Source organism: Ambystoma mexicanum, chromosome 10 (genome assembly GCF_040938575.1).
Source record: "Ambystoma mexicanum isolate Mex_15411 chromosome 10, UKY_AmexF1_1, whole genome shotgun sequence".
NCBI lineage: Eukaryota > Metazoa > Chordata > Amphibia > Caudata > Ambystomatidae > Ambystoma > Ambystoma mexicanum.
Genome location: NC_090932.1, coordinates 78049743 through 78073972, shown reverse-complemented (window position 1 = coordinate 78073972; position 24230 = coordinate 78049743). Strand labels below are relative to the sequence as shown.

The 24230-nt window shown below is 47.8% G+C and overlaps 1 protein-coding gene across 1 annotated transcript in view; it reads left to right on the top strand.

Annotated features, from left to right (window-relative positions):
* Window positions 1-18943, top strand: part of LOC138491171 (alkaline phosphatase-like) — a 172319-nt gene extending 153376 nt beyond the window's left edge. Inside the window, exons 10-11 of the mRNA XM_069617546.1 lie at window positions 2485-2601; window positions 13159-18943. Of these exons, the coding sequence (XP_069473647.1) occupies window positions 2485-2601; window positions 13159-13427 (386 nt within the window). The 3' untranslated portion in view covers window positions 13428-18943. The remainder of the gene's footprint in view (window positions 1-2484; window positions 2602-13158) is intronic.
* The last annotated feature ends 5287 nt before the right edge of the window (window positions 18944-24230 follow it).

Here is a 24230-nt window from a genome sequence, read left to right as displayed (position 1 = left end):
CTGCCTCTTAGGTGGTAAACACAGTGAGACATCGCGGCACCTAAAAGGAGATAGAGACAAACTCTGATTAATACATGTAAGAAAGGGCTGCATCCCGCATTGCGCCCTCACTCACCGTTAGTGCTACTCACCTCAGCAGCACGCCGCCATCTCCGAACCCCGTCCATTACCTAAGGAAGGAAAGACACATTAAAAGAAACGAGAGTTAACAGAACTGTTTATAAAGACTCATTCTACTTACCGGTCGGGCTGAAGTTACAGCAAGCCCAGTCCGTCGGGGTCACGCCAGTGAAGCAACTAGGCAGCAACAAGCTTGCATCAATCAACGCACCCATGCACTGAAAGCAGGTCAGAGAGTGCGCTACACAAAAAAACAAGGCCCAGTCTTCAGTCAAGCAGACTCCAGGGAAGGGTTTGAGGTCATAGGAGGTCCGAACAGGCTGAGTGGCGTCCCCGTGGATACCAGGTGAGCGTTACACCGTGGTGGGAAAACGGAGCCGCTCCCAGCAAGTCAGACGCAGACAGCAACAAGTGTTGCAACATGAGGAGTGCATTCTCATAGGCAAAGGTGGTGCACACAAGTTACAATACAGACACCTTGAAGAGGTGCACAGAGGGCTGAGAACTCAATCAAGTCCCAGGCCTGTGAGATCAGCTCTAACCAATTACAGCTTAGAAAGCCAAGGGTGCGTGACAAAGGGTACGAACCAATAGTAAGCCTATTACTCTGCAACAATGTAATAGTTTCTTGGGAAAGGGACAGGCCAGCCACCTGACATGCAAGGAGCAGTAGAATAACCCCTGCATGGTTTCCTATAGGTAATAGTACTCTCAATACCCAATCCCTTGTGATGATAGGTTTTTAGGGGAAGGGCCCAGGTGATGATGACATCCATGTAAAAAGCTATGCCGCACGCCATGAAGAGCTGAGATGTACTGGAGAATTCCCATTTTCTTGTATTTATCCCTGTTGGTTTTATTTGCAATAAACCGTAGTTTGAACTTGCAGTTGGCTGAGTCCTCCGTTTATTCTGGGGATGGTGTTGGGCCCTTGAAGTCAGGCGATCCCCAGCCATACTCTGGCATACCTGGGAGTCTCTCCCAACAAGTGTCCAAGTTCCAACTAACAGCTCAGGTCTTCCTGATTTTGAGAAGATGCACATTTTGTGTACCTCTCCTGTTTTTTCCATGCAGGGTTTTAGTGTTGAATGCAAGGAATGTTTAATGAGGGGCAGGTACATAACCCATTAACAGAGTTGCGCACAGATGTTTGATTGGACGTGCAATGAGAGAGAGACCTAGTCAAACAAGCCCGCCTCCCCTTATATGCTGCAGCAAGGTCTCGTTCAAATCTGAATTTGAAAAACTCTCTCCCGTCGATTGGATGTGGGAAAGCAAGGAGGTCATTTTGGATTCCCAGAGAAGGGAACACAGTTTTAAAATCACTTACCTGCGGGAGCGGGCGCAGCCTACAATGATTTCTTATGGGATTTCAACAGGAACATAGGCACACTAAAGGGGAGTTGTTAATCGGAAAAGGGGTTCCTAAACACAGCCACCAATGGAATACATTTGATGCACGCATATTATCCGTTGGACGGAGCTCGACTGTTACTGCTTCCCTGAGCCAGGCTGCTCCTGAGGGATATTTGTCATAGACCACACGGTGCGCTGTTTGGTGGTGTTGAGCACGGCTCCTCCTGAGGGATATTTACCATTCACCACATGGTGTGGTGTTTGATGGTGTTAAGCACGGAAACCCAAGTGTTCCCGGGTTTCCTTGCCTAACACCATATAATTCAGTGACTTCTCAGTGAATACCGCCGCGTTCACTAATGGTGGCAGCCATTATAGCTGACCTATGTGGCCTCTGCTTCCTCTTTTCAAAGACCAAATAGTGGACAGAATCCACCTGTAGCAAAACGGTGATGCGAGCTGTGGAGCAAGATGAAGCGTGGGGCAGAAAACCAGTTCCAAAAACGCAGGGATCTTGAAAAACCTGTGGAGAGGTTATCTCTGTGTTTTGTTGCATCGGTGCCAGCAGCAAGGTTGATTGTTGGAATCAGCACCTACCTAGAATTCCTGAAATAATGCTTGGACGGCCATGAATCCATTGATCCAAGCATGCTTGCAGATGAATCCATATTGATATTGATTCCAGACTCCCTAATCAACTGGAATGATCTTTTGTGGTGCTGTAGCGTAGCCGGCCGTGGCATGCATTATGTAACTGGTCCTCTGAATATCCTTTAAAAAAATTGAATATTGATAAATCGGAATTTCTGCGCTAGGATTCAGTTTTTTTCTTATGACAATTAAAATAGAGATTGATTTTGCACTAATGTGCTCATTTTGTCTTGTGCCAGTGCACACACAGTGCAAGTATATTTGTACTGGAAGTAATGCGCGAAAGTATCGCAATATTGCCCCTGACCGCAAACAGTTGAGTGCTAAGCAACCTTTTTTTTCTTCCTTCTCCCGCAGGCTTGAGTCAAGACAAAGCAGATGACAAGATGCCTTACACTAGCCTACTGTATGGGAACGGGCCAGGCTTTGCAATCCTCAACGGGACCCGGGCGAACATAACCACCACGGACACCGGTAAGCCCGACTCTTGCTGTGATTTATATGGTGAATAGATATCGAAGTATGGGGGGAGCCATGTGTAGTAAAGTGGATGCAGCCAAAACAAAAAGGTGAGTCAATAAAGGAATTGCTCAGAAACTCATTGCAATTTTTTTTTTTTTAACTTTGTTTTTATTGTCATATTACAAAAGAGGTAGGGTGCGCGAGCAGTCCCTGCCAGCAGTGCACTGAGCAAACATAATTGACAGAATTATTTTTACTTTTTACTCCCATCCCACCTAACCCCCCCACCCCCCCAACTTTTGCAACATAATCCCCTTCCCCCTCCCCCCACCCTCCCCTCCCCCCCAGTTTTGCAACATACCAAGTCTTTAGGTCTATGCAGGTTGCGGAAGCAGCAGTGAGAACTTTCAGACATCATTACATACACTTGTTTTACAATTTGACATCGTGGGAGCAGCGCGGTGCAGAGCAGGATGGTGGAGAGTCTCCAGTTTTAAGGCCGGCGCTAGGGTATGCTCGGGGGACATATATTGGGGTCCAACATTACAATCGCATAGAGACACATTCGTCGTGGAGGAGAACTGCTGTCCATTCCTGTGAGAACTCCGAGAGTTTATCGTTTTTCACTGCCGTAAGTTTTTCATAAGTAAATATACCCCTTAGTTTACAGAGCCACTCCTCCTTGGTTGGTGCCAAGGCGCTTTTCCACTTTTGGGCCAATGCTAGCCTCCCCGCCCTCAGCATGGCCCCAATGACCCTCGGGAATGCACTCTGTTCCGTTTCCGGCATGGGGGAACCCAGGAGGATTTCCAAGGGGAGAAGCGATGGGCAGAATCCCTCTATATCCTTAATCCAACTGAGGAGCTCTGACCAATACACCTGGATAACCGGGCATCCCCACCACATGTGGAACCATGTGCCTCTTTGGTGACACAACCTAGGACAGTAGGGGGATACGTCTGCGAACATTTTAGAGAGAGTGGTTGGGGAGCGATGCCAGGAGTGCAGAATCTTGAAACTATGCTCCATGGCTGCGGTGTACAGAGTACCGGAGAATATGGTTTTGAAAACTGCCCTCCATGTATGGTCATCCAACGCCATACCCAGCCGTTCTTCTCATATACGTTTGAAGGGTTGCCTACCCTCCAGGTTGGCCGTTATCAAGGTACTATAGAACTTGGACAGGGAGCCTTTTCGAGAGGCACTTTTAGCTATTACTTCCTCAAAGGGGGTGAGGGGGCGGGTCAGGTTGTCAGCCCAGCGGGGGTGAGTCAGAATTCCCTTCAGACGCAAGTACTCAAAGATCGATGGTGGTTTATCCCCCAGTGCTTCGGTCAATTGTTCGTAGTCCACGAAGCCCTCCTCACGGGAGAGCTGGGAAACTCTCTCCAACCCCATGTCTGACCAAGCTTGAGTGTCACGGAAGCCTCTGGTGTCTAGGTTGATAGGGGGACCCCATAGCGATGTTAAAGGGGCCGGCCAGGATGACAGCATTTTGTTGTCTTTATTCGGTTTCCAGAGTGCCCATAGGACTGCCAGTGTGGGGTGTTCTCTAAGATAGGAGGGGATGGTTTTCGGGGAGGCCCATAATAGGTCTCTAACTTTTTTAGGGTGGGTGTGGACATCTTCTATATATGTCCAGTACGTCCTCATATCCTCTCGCATGTGCTCCATCATCACCCGGAGCTGGGCTGCTTTATAGTACAATCTGAAGTCGGGGAGGGCGAATCCACCATGAGACTTCGGCAGGGTCAAGGTGGAAAATTTGACTCTTGGCCTCCTCCCCTCCCATATAAACTGGAGGACACGGGTTTGTAAAACCTCGAAGAAGGATTCAGGGATGACCACAGGGAGGGCTGCGAAGAGATACAGGAGGCGGGGTAGTATATTCATTTTAACCGTCACCATACGGCCAAACCAGGAGAGTGTAAGGGGAGCCCAGCGTTTGAGATCGCTGGTGATTTTGGCCAAGATCCCCGGGAAGTTAAACTGATATAGTAGCGAGAGGTTCCTAGGGATGTCGGTGCCCAGATACCTGGTGGACACAAGTTCTATCCTCACTCCCAAGAATTCCGAGCAATCCCCAATGTCTTTGTCCCCGGGGCCCATTGGCATAATAGTAGACTTGGAGGCGTTTATCTTAAGCCCCGAGAAGGCCCCGAAGAGGTTTATAAGATTAAACAATCTGGGTAGTGATACCTGGAGGTTAGTTAGGTACCCCAAGATATCATCGGCAAATAATGAGAGTTTAAAATCGCAATCGCCACAACGAATCCCCGTAATTTCACAGTCCGCCCTGATCGCTATAGCCAGGGGCTCCATTGCCAGAGCGTATAGAAGGGGGGAAAGGGGACAGCCCTGCCGGGTTCCTCTAGATAGAGCCAAGGGTTCCGACGTGCCGCCGTTAACCAAAACTCTTGCCGTGGGAGCATTATATAGTGTCGAGACCCATCTACAAAAATTCTCCCCGAGACCCATTTTCTGGAGGACCTTGCCCATATAAGGCCACTCGACGCGGTCGAAGGCCTTTTCTGAATCCAGAGCTAACAGGTAACCCTCTTTCCCCTGCCTCGAGGCCTCGTACATGAGGCCTAGTGTCTTTCGTATGTTATCGGACCCCTGGCGCCCCGGGATGAACCCTACCTGGTCACCATGTATAAGAGATGGGAGGAGTTTTGCCAGCCTGTTCGCCAGAAGTTTGGCCAGGATCTTGACATCCACGTTAAGAAGGGAAATGGGGCGGTACGATTGACATTGGGAAGGGTCCTTCCCCTCTTTGGGGATTACTACTATCAGTGCTGACATCATCGAAGGCGGGAGGGCGCCCTGGTCAAGCGCTGAGTTAAACATTTTGGCCAGAAACGGGGCTAGCGTAGACCGGTAAGTCTTATAGAATTTGACTGTGAACCCATCGTCGCCTGGGGCTGTTCCACTCTTCAGGGAGGATATAGTATCTATTATCTCCTCTGGAGATACGGGGAGATCCAGTATATCTGCATTTTCAGGTGAGAGGCCGGGAATCGGGAGAGAGTCCAAGAAACTATCGATCTCGGTTCCGTCCCCCGCGTATTCCGAGCTGTATAGGTGTTCATAATAGAGCCGAAAGTGTTCAGCTATTTTGCTGTCTCTTACAGTTGGCTCCCCCCCCGGTGGCCGGATGGAGTTAACCCTCCTACTATTTCTGAGCTCCCGGAGCCTCCAAGCAAGTATTTTATCAGCCTTTTCCCCCTTTTCCATGTACTTTTGTTTCAGGAAGGACAGCTTTTTTTCTGTTTGTCCAACCTGGAGGTCTGCCAGGCTTGAGCGCAGCCTCTGGAGTTCCTCCCACTTCCCGGGGAACATTTGTGTTTTTAGTTTCCCACCAGGTTGGATAGCCTCTATCTTTTTCCTCAACCGTGCCTCCTCCTGTCCCCTCTCCCTCTTTTTTCTTGAACCCGTCTCGATGATAATGCCTCTGATGGTCGCCTTGAATGCCTCCCAAACACCCACAACTCCGACCTCCCCGTTGTCGTTGATAGAGAAGTATTCGGTGATGGCTGTAAGGAGGGATCGTCGCACCTCTTTATCATGTAGGAGGAGGTCGTTACATCTCCATAGGGACCCAGGTGGGGGGGCCGGGGGCACACCCATTTTTATTCTAACCATGTCGTGGTCAGTCCAGGGAACCACCTCCACCCCTGAGTCTGTGACCTCGCCCCGGAACGTGGCGTCGACCAAAATATAATCAATACGGGAGAAAGTGGCATGGGGTTTGGAGAAGAAAGTGAAGTCGGGGTCCCGATCTTTTTCTGTGTGGTGTGTGTCGCTCAAGCCCAGGTCGTCGTTGACTGATCGAAATGCCTCGGCCAGTTTTTTTTGGAGGCGTTGGTTAGGGCATGGATTGGGCGAGCTCCTATCTCTATCAGGGCAAAGAACCATATTAAAATCCCCCCCGACCAGCAAAGTACCCTCGGAAAAAGCTATGATTTTCTCTCTCATCCCCATCCAGAAGCCATCTTGCGCCTCATTTGGAGCGTAGATACCAACCAGGGTGAACAGCCGACCCCTCACCTCCCCTTTAACCATGATATATCGTCCCTCCAGGTCTGACCTCTGGGCTTTAAGGACGAAGTGAGCCCCGGGAGAAACCAAAAGGGCTACTCCACGTTTCTTGGCCTGGAAGGACGCTGCATAAACTTGTTCAATAGCTTTAGCTCTCAGCCTTGGCTCCCTGTCCCGAACCCAATGTGTTTCTTGTACGAATAAAAAATGGAGCCGGAGCCTTGTGAATTCCCTCACCAGGAGCGACCTTTTGGTAGGAGAGTTGAGACCCCGTACATTTAGCGAACCCACTGTCAAATATTGCAAGGAATCATCCACCATAGCCATGGTAAAAGTACACGTCTCCCTTTTCGGGACTAATGATTCCCACGCTCCCGCAGTGCTTCCACCTCCCGCTATAGACCCATAACAAAAACCCAGTTACAAAACAGACCAGAAAACTTGGCTTGGCCCCATTAGAGTCCTCTTGAACTAACCCCAACCTTTCCCTCCCCCCTCCCACCTCCCCCCTGAACGCCTGGTAGACCAGCGGCTTCATCCCGTCGCTGAGCCAGGCCACCATTGTCTCCCTCCTCCAGGCTCTTAAACTCCCCAACAACCCCAACTTGAGCCCCCTCCCCTATCATACTCAGAATACAAATGAGCATAGTGTTTCCCCCAATGACATATAAATCAAACTGGACCGTGAGACTTCCTGGGGTTCCTCAAGTGTCAGGTTGCCCAGGGGATGCCGGAGCCACTCTTCTGAACTTCCTGTGGCCTCGGACTTTACGTCTCTCCTGAGAAGCTTTAATTCTCCCGGGTCCGACGGGCTCTCTTCCACGTTCTTGGTCTTCCCCCTCCACATTCGGCTCTCCAAGGAGTTCGCCCGACACCCTGCGAATGTCATCCTCCGTGACCAGGGCATATTTGTACCCATCCAGTTCGAAGGAAAGCGAAAAAGGGTATCCCCACCTGTATCGGACCCCCTTGGTTTGGAGCATTTTCGTCAGCGGGGAACAGAGACGACGTCTTGCCAGGGTGAAGGCGGACAGATCCTGGTACACCGAAATCCGGGCTCCCTCCCAGTCGACCGGGCCTCTCTTACGTGCCAGTTCCAGTATTTTATTCTTCTCCGAGAAGTAGTGGAAACGCACGAGGATGGACCTGGGGCCTCTGTTGATCGCTCCCGCCCTGTGAGCTCTGTCAATTGTGGGTTCATTTGTGTTCGCCCCCTCAAAGAGAGATCCCACTACTGCATTCACAGCTTTAATTATGTCCATTTGCGTTTCACCTTCCCGCTCCGGGAACCCCAAAAAGCGAAGATTACAGCGTCGTTCCCTATTTTCCAGGTCATCCAGTTTTAGGGAGCACTTCTCTTCCCTCCTCTCGAGTTCCGATAGGCGCATGTCGAATTGCGTCTCGAAAATGTCATTCGAGGCTGTGTTGTTTTCAAGGGCTTGGACCCTGTCGTCTATGTTGTCCACTTTTTTATCCAGGGTATCCAGCCGTAGCATTATGTCTGCTCTGAAGCCTCTTATTTCCTCCAGGAGGGCCGCTATGCCTTTGGTGACCGTGCTAGCGTCAGACACGTCCAGGGGTGCCGAGGCAGCCATTCCCGGGCGGGTAGGGGAGCCTGAGGGTTTACGTCGAAATCTCTGCAGAGATTCCTTCCAGTTCATAGGCCTCCCCTGACCATCCCCACAGGATCTTCTCCCTGATGCTCTAGGCCCTATAAACGGTACCGCCGGGTCACCGGACCACGCGAGGGGGGGGGGGGGGTCTTCCCTGTGTACGGCCACGGTGTTGTACTCACTGTTGGGGCGGGTGGTTGCTCAGGCCACGTCTCCGTAGCACCGCCGACGCGGGCCTATCACTCCTCGTCCTGGGTTTTAGTTCAAGTCGCCACAGTACCGGCGGTCTTTGTGGCCACTATTTTGGGGCCATTCAATGGCTGCTGTGGTTGGCCCGGGGGGGTACCTCTACCTCCGTGATGCTGGTTGCAGGATGTTGATTTGGGGCACCCTCGCCCCCGAGCGCCCGTTGTGCGGCCCCCAAGCTGTGCGGGATCCAGGGAAGGCCCGCCTGGGGAGGGGTGGAGTGGGCGCCTTTGCGGATGCCTCCGGCTCAGGGGGTCTCCAATGTAGTATGGAATTGAAGATCTTGGGGGGGGGGGGGGGCAGGCCGTGCCTCCTGATTGCGCTCCTGCGCCAGCTCAACAGTCCAACGGTGGGCTCGGGGGAAGCTCGATCTGCTTGGCCCAGCACACAGCTCCGCGATCAGGAGGACTCGTAGGCCCCCGCGGGGGGGGGGGCGCTCTACCGCGCCGTCCGGCTGTGTCGCAGGCCTCGCGTAGGCCGCGGCTTGCCGGTGCTCCGCGTAAGGGGACTCGGTGCTGGGGAGGGCTGAGCTCACTCCCTCTCCCAGTTCTGTGCCGTGAACTGCCTAATGTGGCCCCGCTCGGGGGACTGGGGGTCGGGATCCGCCCCAGTGAAGTCCGACGCAGGGGGGGGACAGCATCCGCGGGGCCTACCCGAGCCGCGGCTCTCCGTTACTTCCTGCGGAGCCGCAGCGCGGGGGAAGGCGGAGCTCCTTCTCCCTCCTCTTTCCGAGGGTCCGATCTCAGCGAAATCTCCACGCCGGGAGATCGGAGTTGGGGTCCGCGGGGGCTCCGCTGAAACAGTGTTCCTTGGGGGGGGTCGACACTGCACTCCTGAGGGTCTGGGGGGGCTCAGGTCCCAATTACAGCGCCCTTTGGAGGAGACCAGTGCGGATGCGTCAGTGCATCTCGGCGCCCCCTGGTGGATCCTCATTGCAATTTTAATGTTAGTTTACATAATCTAATTTTACTTCAGGTATGGCTAGATCAGCTGTTCAATGATCACTTGTATTAACTATAGTCATGTTTCATAGGTCCATCCCTCAATCGAAGTAAAACGTACTATCCGTAGACATAGTGATGCACTAATAGTCAGGAAAGAAACCACATATATGTGTTTTTATTTGACAACATCACTATTCATGTGAGTGCTGAATGGACCCCATGTGTTGTGTGTACCAGAAATGATAATCAATACGATACATTCACCCCCCACTAGGCAGATTTCTACTTATTTACATCAGCACTAGTTCGAGATATTCAAAATAAAAGGTTAAAACAATTATTTCAAGTATGGCGTCCTTCAAAAAATAAGTCATCCTTTTTAATTTTTTTTTTTTTTTTTTTTTTTTTTAGAGTTGACCAGTTTCTGCTTTCAATTACTTCTCAGCATTCATCAGGGCCCATTTCCACTTAAGGTATCCGTCAGCACCATATGACATTACTGGGCTGTATCGCTTCTTATGTTATGGCTTTGCAGACTGGAGGCATGGCCACAATCTGCAAGAGGGGAGAGATGGTACTCAAACCTTTTTGGTGATCCCTCACTCTGTACTAAATAACTTTATAATGCAGCATTCTTTCAATATTTATATGGTGTATATAATTATACATTGTTTCCGGCTTCTCCGCTCTTCCTTCTTTTAATTTCGTATTTTGAATGTATATATCTTTCAAATGGGGCGTCAAAAAGGGCAGAGGGAAACCTACATTTTCCATGACCTCTAACCAACATTGGACCATGTCGTCATGATATTCCTCTGACTCCCAACAAGGCTGAAACATGTCTGGGGATGCTTGTGGTCTCGTGCAGAAGGGATGTGACCTAGCAGTTCGAGCTGGACTGCCTCTTTCTGGGGTGGGACCAAGCATGGGTTGCTAATGGTCTTTCCCCTCTCTGTAAGGGCTTGGCAAGTGCGGAACGATGGTCTGGAGGGCTGCCCAGCTGCCCTAATGTCCCAAGGGCGGACATGAAGAATCATTTTCTGCTTCCTTATCAAGAGGGAAACAGGCTCATTTTTCCATATGATACTAAAGCACCAGGAAGTTGTGCTTGGATTCCTCAGGATTGTATTTATAATTGGTTATTTATAATGTGCTTAATACCCAGAGGTTTCTAAGCGCGGACCCGGGGATCGAACCTGTGTTGCTCCGCATCATCTTTCTTCCAAGGCGAGCGTGTTGCTCCCGAGATATCCTCTCGAGACACAGGATCATGCACAAATGCAAAACTGAAGTCCGCTTTTTGTGTTAAGCCTACCACACTGATTAGTTGGACTACTCACAGGTTTAAACACCTTATTGACAGTGGTCTTGGGATGGAAAAGATCAGCCTGTATGAGGTTTTTGCAGAGACATGGTGTGTGTGTATGGAAATAAGATTCGGAACAGCGTAGCGGTCAAGGGCCTAAAGGGTCAGCCCCGAGGAGGTCTGATTATTGGATCTAAACCTCACATTTGGAGGACTGAACTCCAAGTGAAGAGGCTACACCCGAATGTACTATGTGCTCACCTAATTCTGTCGGACAAGAGTAGAGACCATCACACGCTTTTAGTAAATATACCTGATCCGCTGGGTGGGATAGCCACATATAGAATTATAGATCACATCACTGAGACTAGAGTGGGAGTGGGAGTGGTCCCATCTGTGTGGTGAGGTGATCATCTGTGGTGACTTCTACGCTGACTGCAAAAGGGCCACGATCATGCTGGACAATGGCATTGGTCTGGTAGATGACAATACATATGTACTACAAAGTATACAATGCAATGAAGGCTTTCTTCAATCTTTGCGTCAAGACTTTGGGTCCCATTAAGGCCTTGGCAGTATCCTGGCGGTAATTGCACCGGGATACCGCCAAAGCCATTAGCATTACCGCAACTCGGTCTGGTGCAATTTGCCCTGGATCCTGAGTTGCAGTGGTGCTGTAATTCCCCATTCTTTTGGACTCTATTGGGTTTTTCGGCGCTATTACCACCGGCAGTAATAGCCCCAGCAGTAATAGTACCGAAAATGGGCAGAGAGCTGGAGATTTACCTCCAGCTCGTAGCCGTTCAAGCTCTGGAAGAACCAGTAATTTGGTGACAGGTCGCATACCGACCCTCTTATAAATCAAAACAGAGGATGGAGATGCATTCTACACTATGGACCTCATCACGAGTTGGGCGGTAACACTGGCGCTAATAGCGCTGGCGCGATCTGCCCTACTGCTAAACCCACCAGCGCTATTAGCCGGATCACGGGTTTGGCGGATTTGGAAATCCCCATTCCCCATTGAGCCCATCCGGGAATGCCCCATTCCACATTGGGCTCAATGGGGAAATTTCGCGCTCATACCGCCGGCGGATTTCCCGCCGGCGTTATGAGTGCAAATCTTCGGCGGATTTCCCCCCATCTCAGAGCGGGGGAGAAGTCCGCTGAAGCCCTGATTTGGCAGACCCTTAAATCCAGCAGTAACAGCGCTACTGCCGGATTTAAGGGATACCGCCAAACTCGTGATGAGGCCCTATGAATGGAGTACAAAAACTTCAAGATTCGTTTACAGTGTGGGAGAATATACCGTGACATCTCGGTCTGTTTGTTAACTGTGATTTCAGAGTAAACACAGCATTTTTGCCAATATTTTTAGCTACATTTTTTAAAGTCCTGCTTTCCATAGAAAATGAATAAAATTAGAAAATATTTCACTTGAAAAGCCGATGACACGTATTGGAATCAATGGAACACGCGTTTTGTTTATATGCTTAGATTAGCGTTAGGGCAAGCTTTTACAACTACCCCCCTTACCCTAGACAAGTGGCCTTTCAGTGCTACCTATGGATAGAATATACACTAGGGCCTAGTTTAGTTTAATTTGGTAGGAGGGCAAGATAGGCAGAATCCATACATCTTGGAAACATGTAAAAAATCACAAATTGATTTACCTGCCATCTCAGATTGAGGTTTCCCAGGTCCAGCCCGCCCGTGGGATTTCCCACTACACGTTCTTATGACGGTGCTATTTTTAGCCTTCCCCTTCTTTAGCCAATCATAGGGCAGTGTCTTTGGACTGTGTGCACACCCAATGTATCATTACCCCCTACCGTTCTAATGAAGCCCTTTGTGCGGGCCGTCTGTGGCTTAGAATACCTGGGTCATTTCCCATGTAGCTGCCTCCACCTTCCCCCTTCTTTACTCTCGCAGTTCATAGGTGCGTCCCCCTGTCTGGTGCTGAATTAGCACCTTTAACACCCCCCCCCCCCCTTGTAGGTAACGAGGGTGCCCATGTGCTTGAATGTCACTGGGAGAGTATGTCTGCGGTTTTTGTCTTTCCTTTAACACCCAATTTAATCCTGGTGCTTTGGTCCAATTAGTTTAATTGATGGACACCAGGACTCCAACACTTGGCATTTTCTGAAAAGCGCTGCAAGGTGAGCAGCTGTTACCTCCGGCCGGATGATGAAAATCACAGGACACATCCTCCAACAAGAGTTGTATTAATGCATGCCAGTAGGCTTGAGTGCACGGAGGTGATACTAACCCATAAGACCTGGCTGCGTGGCAGGTGGTCTCAGCTTTGCACACTAACCACTGCCATTTGGAGCGGTTATGGGTGTGAACAAAATGTGAGTTTTTGGTTTGCAAATGTATGAAGCTGTGTGATTAAAGTGCCTTCTCGTATTATTCACAGGGAGCAATGACTATATGCAGCAGTCAGCGGTGAACATGAGCAGCGAAACCCATGGCGGGGAGGATGTGGCAATCATGGCCAAGGGCCCGCTGGCGCATCTCTTTCACGGCGTCCATGAGCAGAACTACATTGCCCACGTCATTGCATACGCCATGTGCATCGAGCCGTACTCGGACTGTCCACCTGAGCCCAACATGGAGGCACGGTCCCACGCAACAAGCATCCTGCCCTGCTCCCTGGTCACACTTCTACTTCTGCTCATCAGATGACACTGAAGAGACCCTTATCCTCAGACTGTGTGGTTTCGGTGAACTAAGTTGCCCAGCATCGTTTGAAGACGCAGTATTTTTAACCAAGTTTACAGAGATTTGAGATATCACAATAACCCAAAGTTTCGCTCACAGATTCGCCTGGAGGTATTCTGAACTTCAGTTGACTTTCAAATGAACTGTCTTGTGTGGCAGCACAATTGTTCAATAAAATGAGTGTAGGGAAAACTGCCCATCCATGCATTAACAGTGCTCACTTAGTCATGGTGGGGCAGGAAGCGGGGGTAAAGGGGTTAGAGCCTTGTGAACAGGAACCACCGTGAAATCAAGGTGCCAGAGGAACAGACCAAGAAGAGGTCATCTCAGGAAAGTCACGCCGCTGAGAGTCTGCTTTAACAGAAGTTATATGACCAAAACAAAAACATTATACAACTATAGTCATTTAGACTACAGTGGTAAACTTTCTAGCCACTACTGTTCATAACTGAGAATATGGCCTTCATTTGCACGTCACCTTCTCTCTCCTCTTCTTTCTTTTCCTCTCCCACCCCATTCCCAGCTGATTTCTCCTCTCTCTATCCCGCTTAGCCTCCCCATTGGTCCCCAACCTGCTCTACGGTGCAGTAACCTAGAATACGAAAGACTAGCCTGATAGCCCTAGTCTCTTTGGTACTCCCCAACGACTTTTGGTGGTGGAGCTTTAACATAGGCAGTCAGGTACTGCTCGCCCCCCCCCCCCAATCATATGCAACACTTAAACTTTGGCTTACTTCGTACGAATAACTGGAGCCAAGCGAATCTCGTCTTATGGCAAAACAAGGCTGCAGTTTATTATTACATATTTACAATCATAAAATTCAAAACGCGCACATTAATTTTTAATAACACTGACGATCGACTTCACCTTTTGTTTCCTCTTTCCCTTCATCAGCACCCCCCTCCACCTTTAATCTCTTTTAATTCATCTTCGGTCAGCTCTCTTTTTCTCGTTATAAACTCTTTCCTTTCCATCCTTTAGGTCTCACTCCCCCAACCTCCCTGACCCTCCCGCTTAGGGCGTATCACATTGACAGCCGCCGCTGTTGGGCTGCGGGGAGCGCCGTTATGCTTGCCTTTCCACCAGCCAAGGCTGGACGCCGATGACCAAACGCAAGATGCACATTGTTATCTGACCTTGCCGATCCCTGCTGTGTTAGGCTAACGGGGGGCTACTTACTCCTGGTCCTTCTTGTCCTCTGCCAGGGGGTTCGTTTTGGCACTGCTCGCTAACCTGTGTAACCGCCACAGCAAAAAGGGTTTGCTGCAGTTTTCATTCTTTTTATTCACAACCTCGTTCTCCTAGGGTAAGGGGTGCACAACTGATTTCACCAGAGGGCCGAATGTACCTTACGTGCTGCCTATAGTGGTCCGAAAAGTAAATGTGGGAGGGGCAGTAGGCGGGAGGCTTTTTTAACCCCCAATTTTTAGACACATGGAAAAAGAATACCTTTTTGGAGGTGTACCGGGCTTTAGTTGTATTTCAAACTTACATTTTGTAGTGCCCATTTTCCATTCCACTTCTATCATTTCTTTCTTTGCAAAGGACATATTGGTGCTAGAATAAATATGCAAATCTTACAGGATGAAAAGACTGCGCTCAAACATTTCACAAGTTACGTTGGTTTAGATTTGGAAGGCACAAGCTCTGCCATTTTGCACAGCAACTGGCACAGATGTAAGTGAGCAGTGAACCATGAGTATTTGGGATGCAGAATTTCTCAGCTGTCAGTTTCTGGTTCTCAGGCTCCAGTGATGATGATCCTACTCTCAGGATAGCATGGACATGTTAGTCAGTGAGTGTTGTCTTAGACGGGATTTATGTAGTTTCATTTGCGAAAAAACATGCTCACAGATGTAAGTACAGCAAAACAAAGATACCATCTTTAATGCTTCCTGCGACAGATTGGGGAATTGAGCAGTGTTCAGAGACAGATACAAGGCTAATAAAGACATCTCTCTATGCTTATTTGTGAAGGCGCTACATCACTGAAGTTCAATCACTTCCAGTTGAAGTTCAGGTGGCACATTGTCAACATCAGCAGAGAAAGGGTCTGCAAAAAGTTTAAAAGAGGCTTTCTGTGATTTGAATTGTGTGAAGCGATTCTCAAAAACATTTTGCAGTTCATTCAGGACCTTCACATGCCGATGCCATCCTACATACTTGACATTGGGGGAAACCTCTGCAGATGCGGGGAAGTGTACCTGCATCCCCTTCTACAGTTGGGCTGTCAGAAGTCTTAACTTTATTTCTAAGGCACAAACTGCCTCAAACAGATCAGATATTAGATTTTGGCTTCCTTGCAACTTTAAATTTAAATCATTCAAATGGCCTGTCAGGTCAGTCAGAAAAGCAAAGTCAGCTATCCACTCAATATCTTGCATGACAGAAGTGTCTATTCCCGTTTCATCAAGGAATGCTTTTATTTCCTGCCGTAAAGCAAAGAATCGCTTTAGAACATTGCCACGACTAAACTATCGAACATCAGTGTGATATAGGACACCATAATCCGACTTTGCCTCCTCTAAAAATGCCTGAAACAATCTGTGATTTAAAGACTATGCACGTATACAATTAACAGTTTGTCCCCTGGCTCTGACGCTCTATAACGCCTACACCGCAGATCTTCAGGAGTGGGCCAAAAACCTCAGACGTTTCCCCTGACAATAGGAGAATCGAAATTGCCACGGATCCTATACGCGGACCACATTATATTACTTGATCAAACGGAAGTGGGCTTACAAAGAGAACTGGAAAGCCTATTGGAATATCTAAAGAAAAACAACTTTGAATTGAATAGGGAAAAAACCAAAATAATGTCATTTGAAAGACCTTCCAGAACAACGGGGAAAGGAAAATGGTGCGTTGGGGATGAAAAGCTCGAAATAGTAAAAAGCGTTAAATATCTGGGTATGACAATGAGCAACAGTAACACCGCAGTACCCATGCAAGAGGCTTTGAGAGGAAAAATGAAAGCTCTGGCACAGCAGGCCAAGATGGTGGATAGGAAAATAGACGTTTCTCCCTTATCCCGGCGATAAAATTATTTAAAGCAAAAGTCATCCCAAAGTGTGACATATGGAACCGAAGCCATGCCCTACCTGCCAAAACAAATTTGGGATAAACTAGAAGGCTTATTCTGGATATGTGTGTTGGGCCTCCCACAATCAGCCCGATAGTGCTAATCAAAAAGAACTGTGCTTAACTTCCTTGAATGGCACGGTTGCAAGAAACAGCATGATGTTATACAGGAAATTAATTATGGAAAACATCTCTAAGATCTTCAAAATCCTAAAAAAAAAGAACTGGACGGAGGTGAGAACACAATGCTGACATCATGGGCAGTGGATAACAGCATTATGCTGGAAGAAGTAGCTCTGTCTGAAGACACCCTTATACGGAACCCCGTTAAGGTTGCTAAGAAACTGATGGAACTAGACTGGATAAAAACTCAAGATATAAGGCTGCGAATATCTATCCAACCATCCCGATGAAAATCAATGAGGTGAGAAGCTATCTGAAAATGTTTCCAGACAGAAAGCTTAGCTGCACTTTTCTGAGAGCCAGGCTAAATTTGACGAAAACAAACAAAATAAAGGCAACCAGAGAAGACGGGAAATCCAATGAATGCCGCTTTTGTGAGACAAAAGCTGTAGAGACAGTGAGGCACCTGCTTATTACATGCACGGGCACACAAGGAATAAGAGAGACCTATTTAATGAAAATATTGAAAAACACAGCCACACAGGATGAAGAACAATGGTGGACACAGCTCATGGGCGGCGAAAAAATTAATTGGACACTGGCAGTGGCAATCTTTATAGAGAAACTTGGACTTTGATGAAGATTACCACTCAGAGCATACAGATGAAAGAAGTTTGAAACCTCAAAACCTTTTGTAAAAATTGTAATAATTAAATCAAATGAAAAAAAAAATAAATAAAATTAACAGTTTTCATAATGAAGTCTATGACTTCTGTGAATTTCAAATGTTTTGCACGTCATGCCTCCTGATGTATGATGCAGGGATAATGTTTTGAATGGACAGTCTTCTTGCCCAAGTGTCTTTTCAGGTAGCCAATAAAACCATTTTGCTCCCCAACCATGGCTGGCGCCCCATCAGTCGTCACGCCTACCAGAGCATCCCATGGCAAATTTAAATCATCAATGACTTTTTAAAAGGTATAGAAAATGTCAGCACCAGTAGTCCTGCCATGCAAAGATACCAGGGAAGCCAGTTCCTGAAATACTTTGCATTCATTATTGACCCCCAAATAAAAATTAGGAGTTTGGCTGTGTCACTTGCATCTGTGCCCTCAAGGGCAGCTGAAAAGAACTTGACATCCTTACATTGCATTTTCAGTTGGCTGTAACCATTGTCAGCCATGTCTACAATACGCCGCTGGATACTCATCCGTGAAAGGGGAACATTTGTATAAGCATCATTTTTTTCTTTACACACTGCCTTGCAAATCTCCATCAGGCAGTCTTTAACGAAATCCCCATCTGTGAAAGGCCATGCTGACCTTGCAATAAGCCGAGCAACCTTATTACTCGCAAAGGTGGCACATTCAGATTCTTTTTTTTTCTGCACAAAAACACCCTGTTGCTTAGTCAGCTGTGTTTTTAGCTCCCCAGCTTTCTTAATTCTCGCCCCCCCTGCTATGGGGACTGCTATGCGATCGAGACAAATGAGACACGAGTACACATTAGGTTTGGACTCAATGAAAAAAACATCTCAGTCCACTCATCCTTCAATTGACGGTGCTCCTGGTCAATCTTTCTGTTTTTAATTGTACTGGACGTTGGCAGGGACATCTTTGGAGCACAGTGATGCGATGCACCCTGGGGCCTTGGTACTGAGATGGAGTACCAACGGTAAAGGGCAGGTTCAATGGTACTTGGGGGAAGATACACACTCCACTGTTATGCTCCCACTATGACGGTCCAAGTCTAAAGTATATTCAAATTATATACTTATTAGACAAGCCTAGAAGCAACAAAAGAACAAGATCAGATAAAGAAGATAGCCTTGTCGGCATACCTTTTCATGCACTTATTGATGGATACTTCCTTCAGGAATAGCGGACAGCATAGCATATCAAACTGCTATGTTTGAGATTAAGGTGGTGGATGCAGGGATTGGCTGGCCTTACTACAGTAGCTGTTTGAAATTGTGGCAGAGCTGCGTCGTACAAATCCCACCTTTGAAACAAACATTGAGCCAGAGCACAAAATGTAGAAACCATCACAAATGCACTGTCAGAAGCCTCAACTTTCCAGAAAAGTCATTTTTGCAAAACTACAAATGCCATAAGATGTACATGCCCTGGAAAGTTAGTGCTCAATATAGAAGGGCAGTGTGGAGCAGCACTACCGCACCCTTCTGTGTTAATCCTTCAAACTTTCCTAGACAGAGTTCTTTCTATATTAGTTATTTCAGTTGGTCTGTTTAATTAAAGTATGTATATTGTATTGACCCTTGATTGGACATTCTGTTATTTTGGACTGCTATACTTTGCTGTTTGGGTCGGCCATACTCTTGGGTGTATATCCTTCGTTGGGTCAGGTTTCAACAAAAGACAAAGGAGGTACATCTCTTAACTTTGCCTGTTTTAGCTTTATGTTGTTCAAAGAGCCACACAGAGAACCCCAGCTACTGTAGTGTCTCAAGAAACTGTTTTCATCTGGTCGGGAGTCTGAAGTCTACGTTTGTTCCCAGTTTCTAGGCTGTCTGCATGAAGGTGGATCAGGGCACTTTCTTGATCGTTCCCCTGTCTGCTGCCTTGTCTATCTGGAATTGGGAGATGGGATTGCAGCATTACAAAACATCACCCAAGACCGCATGACGGCTACCAACTGAAAATGCACATATGCTAAGTGACTGGTTTCTCTGAACTGATACGGCCAACAGCAATTCACAGCTCTCTTGCTCTTCTCCCGTTCAGTCCTACTAACAAACCGTTACACCCGTCTTGCATTACAGATCCGCCAGAGTGCCAAGAGACCACACAGGTGGCACCAGTGTGTGGTACAAGATCCATTAACATAGCATAACATAACATAATGCCATCTCACTGCCTCTTCGCAGTGCAAGCACTGCATGGAAGAGCTGCACAACATTTAATGAGGCAGTATGAGCACTTCTCAGCAAGGCTGCAAAACCTCATTGTTACTGTACACACACTTCTTAGCGATGGCCTGCTTTCATTGGGATAGTAATTAGGCATATTTCTATATTATTTCTATATTAATGCCCAATGACTTATATATTCATGGCTAGCCTGGGTGTAATTTTGCACTGTTGTACTATTGCTGTTTGAGTTGCTACAGTTGTCACCTCTCAGCCCTCCTGAGATTATAGCCTGCCCTCGGCCTTGTGCTATAGTTTATAGGCATTAAACATATTTCCACAGCATTAGCTATTGCACAGGTATATGTCAGTTTTGGGTGACATCAGAGTTTTGCAATCAGATCATCTATGAACTCATGGGGTTATAAAGGTGATCATTGCTAAGCTAGTTTGTGTCATGAGTGAAGGAAGCTGCATTGTATGGTCCAGGGTTTGTTATTACCTTCAAGAGTGACGTCTTTGCTGTGCTGCACTAGCAATTTAGCAAAGAACCATACCTTGTGAGTTGAAGGGATGGCTTGTGTAGGGCGAGCGGGTGTGGAGTGGGTGGGTAGGGTGCATGTAGAGGTGTGTGGTCACCCTAGGGACATGCACGACACAGATCGGACAAGGGTTGAAAGTGAGCTGTGTTGTGCAAATGAGGTAAGTGATGGTTGGAGAGTGAGGGGGAGAGTAAATGAGGGGTAAACCCCCATTCATAGGAGTTTGCAGCATGGAGTGGTGAGTTAAGTTTGGACCCACCTTTGAAGGTGGGAGCTGGCAGTGAGGGTAATGATCGGATGTATTTAATGTGCAGGAAAATCCAGGACAGTAAATGCAATCCATACAAAGACATGGAACACCTTTAAGTCATGTGTAAATACATGTATTATAAACCACTTACTGTTTTTTATTCATATTTATGTTTTCACATTTGTAAGTTTCAACATGTAATGTTATGGTGGTTCCGTTTACATTTGGATTGTTTTGTAATGTTATGTTAATATAACAAATCTAGAATATTACAGAAAATAATGGGCCTCACCCATACAGACCCGACCCCCCTCCACATCTCAGCATACAGACTAACAAGCATACACCATGCATACATACACCCATACAGACCCGACCCCCCACCCCATCTCAGCATACAGAGTAACAAGCTTACACCATGCATACATACACCCATACAGACCCGACCCCCCACCCCATCTCAGCTTACAAACTAACAAGCATACACCATGCATACATACACCCGTACAGACCCGAACCCCACCCCCATCTCAGCATACAAACTAACAAGCATACACCATGCATACATACACCCATACAGACCCGACCCCCCACCCCATCTCAGCATACAAACTAACAAGCATGCACCATGCATACATACAGACCCGAACCCCCAACCCCATCTCAGCATACAGACTAACAAGCATACACCATGCATACATAGAAGCATACAGACCAAACCCCCCACCCCATCTCAGCATGCAGACTAACAAGCATACACCATGCATACATACACCCACACAGACCCGACCCCCCACCCCATCTCAGCATACAGAGTAACAAGCATACACCATGCATACATACACCCATACAGACCCGACCCCCCACCCCATCTCAGCTTACAAACTAACAAGCATACACCATGCATACATACACCCGTACAGACCCGAACCCCCACCCCCATCTCAGCATACAAACTAACAAGCATACACCATGCATACATACAGACCCGAACCCCCACCCCATCTCAGCATACAGACTAACAAGCATACACCATGCATACATACACCCATACAGACCCGACCCCCCCACCCCATCTCAGCATACAGACTAACAAGCATACACCATGCATACATACACCCATACAGACCCGACCCCCCACCCCATCTCAGCTTACAAACTAACAAGCATGCACCATGCATACATACAGACCCGAACCCCCAACCCCATCTCAGCATACAGACTAACAAGCATACACCATGCATACATAGAAGCATACAGACCAAACCCCCCACCCCATCTCAGCATGCAGACTAACAAGCATACACCATGCATACATACACCCACACAGACCTGAACCCCCCACCCGATCTCAGCATGCAGACTAACAAGCATACACCATGCATACATACACACATACAGACCCAAACCCCCCACACCCCACCTCAGCATACAAACTAACAAGCATACACCATGCATACATACACACATACAGACCCGAACCCCCACCCCATCTCAGCATACAACTAACAAGCATACACCATGCATGCATACATACATATATACAGACCCAAACCCCCCAGACCCCATCTCAGCATACGAATTAACAAGCATACACCATGCATATATACACCTATACCAACCTCAACCTCCCCACCCAATCTCAGCATACAGACTAACAAGCATACACACATACAGACCCAAACCCCCACACCCCATCTAAGTATACACACTAACAAGCATACACCATGCATACATACACATATACCCAGACCTCCACATCCCTCCAGCCCCATCTCAGCATACAAACTAACAAGCATACACCATGCATACATACACACATACAGACCCGAACCCCCAGCCCCCATCTCAGCATACAGACTCGCAAGCATCCACCATGCATACATACACATATACAGACCCAAACCCCCCACACCCCACCTCAGCATACAAATTAACAAGCATACACCATGCATACCCAAACCCATACAGACCTGAACCTCCCCACCTCAGCATACAGACTAACAAGCATACACACATACAGGCCCAAACCCCCCACACCCCATCTCAGCATACAGACTAACAAGCATACACCATGCATACATATACACATACAGACCCAAACCCCCACACCCCATCTCAGCATACAGACTAACAAGCATACACCATGCATACATACACCCACACAGACCCAAACCCCTCTTCCCCATCTCAGCATACAGACTAACAAGCATACGCCATGCAGACATACACCCACACAGACCTGAACCCCCCACCTCAGCATGCAGACTAACAAGCATACACCATGCAGACATACACCCATACAGACCCAAACCCCCCACACCCCATCTCAGCATATAGACTAACAAGCATACACCATGCATACATATACACATACAGACCCAAACCCCCACACCCCATCTCAGCATACAGACTAACAAGCATACACCATGCATACATATACACATACAGACCCAAACCCCCACACCCCATCTCAGCATACAGACTAACAAGCATACACCATGCAGACATACACCCATACAGACCCAAACCCCTCTTCCCCATCTCAGCATACAGACTAACAAGCATACACCATGCATACATATACACATACAGACCCAAACCCCCACACCCCATCTCAGCATACAGACTAACAAGCATACACCATGCAGACATACACCCATACAGACCCAAACCCCCCACACCCCATCTCAGCATACAGACTAACAAGCATACACCATGCATACATATACACATACAGACCCAAACCCCCACACCCCATCTCAGCATACAGACTAACAAGCATACACCATGCATACATATACACATACAGACCCAAACCCCCACACCCCATCTCAGCATACAGACTAACAAGCATACACCATGCAGACATACACCCATACAGACCCAAACCCCTCTTCCCCATCTCAGCATACAGACTAACAAGCATACACCATGCATACATATACACATATAGACCCAAACCCCCACACCCCATCTCAGCATACAAACTAACAAGCATACACCATGCATACATACACATATACAGACCCAAACCCCCCACACCCCATCTCAGCATACAAACTAACAAGCATACACCATGCATACATACACACATACAGAACCAAACCTCCCCACTCCCCACCCCCATCAAAGCATACAAACTAACAAGCATACACCATGCATACATACACCCATACAGATCTGAACCCCAAGCCCCCATCTCAGCATATAGACTCACAAGCATAGCCATGCATACATACACCCATACAGATCCGAACGCCCCACCCCCATTTCAGCATACAGACTAACAAGCATATATACACACATACAGACCCGAACACCCATCTCAGCATACAGATTAACAAGCAAATACCATGCATACATTCACCCATACAGACCCGACCCCCCACCCCTTCTCAGCATACGGATTAACCAGCATACCCCATGCATTCATACACCCATACAGACCCAAACACCTTCACCCCATCTCTGCATACAGACTAACAAGCATACATACACACACACAGACCCGAACCCCCATCCCAGCATACAGATTTACAAGCATACACCATGCCTACATACACCTATACAGACACGGAACACCCCACCCTCATTTCAGGATACAGGCTAGCAAGCATACACCATGCATACATATACAGACTCAAACCCTCCACCTCCACCCCCATATCAGCATACAGATTAACACGCATACACCAAGCATACACCCATACAGCCCTGAACCCCCCCACCCCATCTCAGCATACAGACTAACTAGCATACACTATGCATGCATACATACACACATACAGACCCGAACGCTCCCATTCCCCGTCTCAGCATACAGATTAACAAGCATACACCATGCATACGTACACACCCGAACCCCCCGATCCCCCATCTCAGCATACACAGATTAACA